Source organism: Artemia sp. Qi Xiang Cuo, chromosome 7 (assembly GCF_049724085.1).
Source record: "Artemia sp. Qi Xiang Cuo chromosome 7, ASM4972408v1, whole genome shotgun sequence".
NCBI lineage: Eukaryota > Metazoa > Arthropoda > Branchiopoda > Anostraca > Artemiidae > Artemia > Artemia sp. Qi Xiang Cuo.
In genome coordinates, this window is record NC_142800.1 from 8719720 (window position 1) to 8722624 (window position 2905).

At 36.4% G+C, this 2905-nt stretch overlaps 1 protein-coding gene across 1 annotated transcript; it reads left to right on the top strand.

Annotated features, from left to right (window-relative positions):
• The first annotated feature begins 1336 nt into the window (after positions 1–1336).
• On the top strand, positions 1337–2449 carry LOC148949914 (digestive cysteine proteinase 1-like). Its single transcript, XM_089091997.1, is given in 2 exon segments — positions 1337–1790; positions 1793–2449. Coding segments are annotated over 2 exon segments (1011 nt in total). The 5' UTR covers positions 1337–1340; the 3' UTR covers positions 2354–2449.
• The last annotated feature ends 456 nt before the right edge of the window (positions 2450–2905 follow it).

Here is a 2905-nt window from a genome sequence, read left to right on the forward strand (position 1 = left end):
AAAAGGAAATTCATGTAGGGATTTTGGAAACTTCCACGAGTGCAAGATTGCCCCTGGAAAGTTCTCCCCCAAAACTTTCCTTTCCATAAAAATCTTCCTGTGGAAAATCTCCCAGCAGACAATCTCCTCCCTCCCCCGCCCCAAAAACAATTTTGTCTACTACGCAATAAAAAATACTATACGTAAATAAAGGGAAATTCCAAAACATAAAATCCATTCCCCAGGAGCTGTGGGGGTTCATGTTATCCTCAACAGCATAGTTGTTGATGTTTCAACTATATTTAACAAAATGATTATCTCAAAATTTTAATCTCACGACTTTGGGAGAAAAGGGGCGTGAGTGGGGGCCTAGTTGCCCTCTGGTCTTTTGGAAACTTCAAAAGAGCACTAGAACTCTTAGTTTCCATTTGAATGAGCCGTCTCCAAATGTTTTAGGACAATTAGTTTGGTACAATCACACCTGGGAAAACAAAATAAATGAATACACACCCAGGATTTTTCTTCTGGCAAAAAATACAAAATTTCGTACTTTGCAGATGGGAACTTGAAACCTCTGCAGTAGGATTTTTTGATGTGCTGAATCAGATGGTCTGATTTTCATTAACACTCATTGATCTTTTTGGGGATGTTTTCAAAAATCAAAAAGGCTCGGGTCTTTTGATGGGTAACACTAAACTTAAGTAATAAATAAAAAAAAATAGATAACGTTGCCTCTTAAAATTATTGCAGACACAAAAACCTGCTGATTTCCACCAAACGGACGTGTTGTCGATCACAAGGGGTGAACTGGTATCATACACTATATTTGTTGACAGGGGCCCCACGCAGGAAGGACGGAGTGAGGCCACCAAGGTTTCCAGCCAGTTGGTAAAGAAATTTGAGCTGCTAAAATAATCTTAAGCAATTTTAATAGTATTATCACAAAATTCGGTTGAAGAAAATAACCAGCCAATCCGTAAACTCTGTTGCCCCCCCTCCAGTGATATTTTGGCTAGTGATGCCTCTAGGCGGAGCCAGACCAATTCCATACGATGTAATAATTCGTAATTTTTTGCCCCAGCCTCTATTCTCTGTGTACTTCAATCATTGTGCAACATTTCTACAGTTGCCACTAATTTCGTATTTTCAAAATATTTTCTTTAACCGTTTTCTCATCCAGCTATCATAGCTCAACCCAGAATTAAACAAAGTAAAAATGTAAAAATGTGTACTACAGGATGTTCTACACCATATATTTTGCCTATATTTTGGTGTTTAGGCTAGGTGGAATATTTCAAAATTCCTTGAATTAATCTTGTGAGTTTCCGTCTAAGGTTTTCAATATTTTGTCTTCTAGGGGTATGAAGAATTCAATTTTGCTCCTGGTCTTACTTGTTCTCATAACAAATGTGCTTGGAAAAGGATACAAAGAACAGGAAAATGGAAAAGACAAGGAAAAGGGAAAAGGTGATAAAGAATGGAACGAATTTATTGAAAAGTACGGGAAAAAATATAAAAGTGAGCTCGAAGAAATGGCTCGTCGATCCATATTCCAGAAGAATCTGAAAAGAATCAATTTCCATAACCGTAGACCTGACGTTTTATATAAGCAAAAGCTTAATCAGTTTGCTGATTTGGATGAAATTGAAAAAAGTTATTTTAAAGGGGCTTTACTTGAAGGTAACATTACTAATGATGCAACAAAATATGGCCAAAAAGCTTACTCCGAAGCTTACCAACCAATTTTGATCTTAGATCATCACCTTGTATGCCAAAAATACATAATCAGGGGAGTTGTGGATCTTGTTGGGCGTTTTCTGCCACATCCATGCTAGATTATTATAATTGCAAGAAAACCGGCTCATTTACCAATCTGGCTGAACAGCATATGGTAGATTGTGACCATTACGACAAAGGCTGTAATGGCGGCTTCTATACTAGAGCTTGGAGGTGGGTCACCGAAAATTCTGGGCAGTGCTCTGAAACTTCGTATCCTTACAATTCCGGCTCAACATCAATTACAGGTACTTGCAAGAGCTGTTCTGTAGGTGGAACTTGTTCAGGCTATAAATGGGTTGCAGCAGATTCTACATCAATTATGAATATTCTGACAACAATCGGTCCTGTTTTTGCGGCGATTCATGCCAATGATAATTTTATGGCATACGACACCGGGATATATTCAGATTCAGCATGCAGCAGAGAGGTCAATCATGCCGTTAACATTGTTGGCTATGGAGATTCAAATGGTATTCCATATTGGATCGTACGCAATTCATGGGGCTCTTGGTGGGGTGACAACGGATATATTTTGATAAAACGAGGTAATAACGTCTGTCGTATTGAAGATTATATCGCTTATCCTACAGTTTGAAGTTTAACCTAATCTTACTTGTTTATAGCATCGTATCGATATAGCAACATTATTATAGAAATGTTTATTTTGACGATTAAATCTTTTTGATTCCAATTGATGTTCATTTTTGAGAGTTTAGCAAAACATTATCTGTTTGATGTTGCAACTAGGTGCTTTTGTTTAATTTTATCAAATAGTTCGGGAGAATAAACTGTAAGTAAGGAATAGTAACCGAAACTCCAACAAAAGAGATTCAAAAATAATATACACATTAAAGATTTATTCTAAGCATTAGTGTAAAAGTACTTTGTCAATCAAAGGTGTTTTTCAAACAAATGGAAAACTCTACATTAAAATTGTCAAACAGCAATCCAAGTGTAAGAAGAACATAAATCACTATCAACAAATAAGTGAAACCTAAAAAAACAGAAACTAAAATGAAACTAAAAAGTTGAATTTAAAACGTTCAGAAAATAAAGCAAACCACATGCCCCGAAAGTGTCAACTTAATACTCTAAGCCCTTACTCAGATATTGCTGATACACTCTTTTGATAACTTGACTAAATACA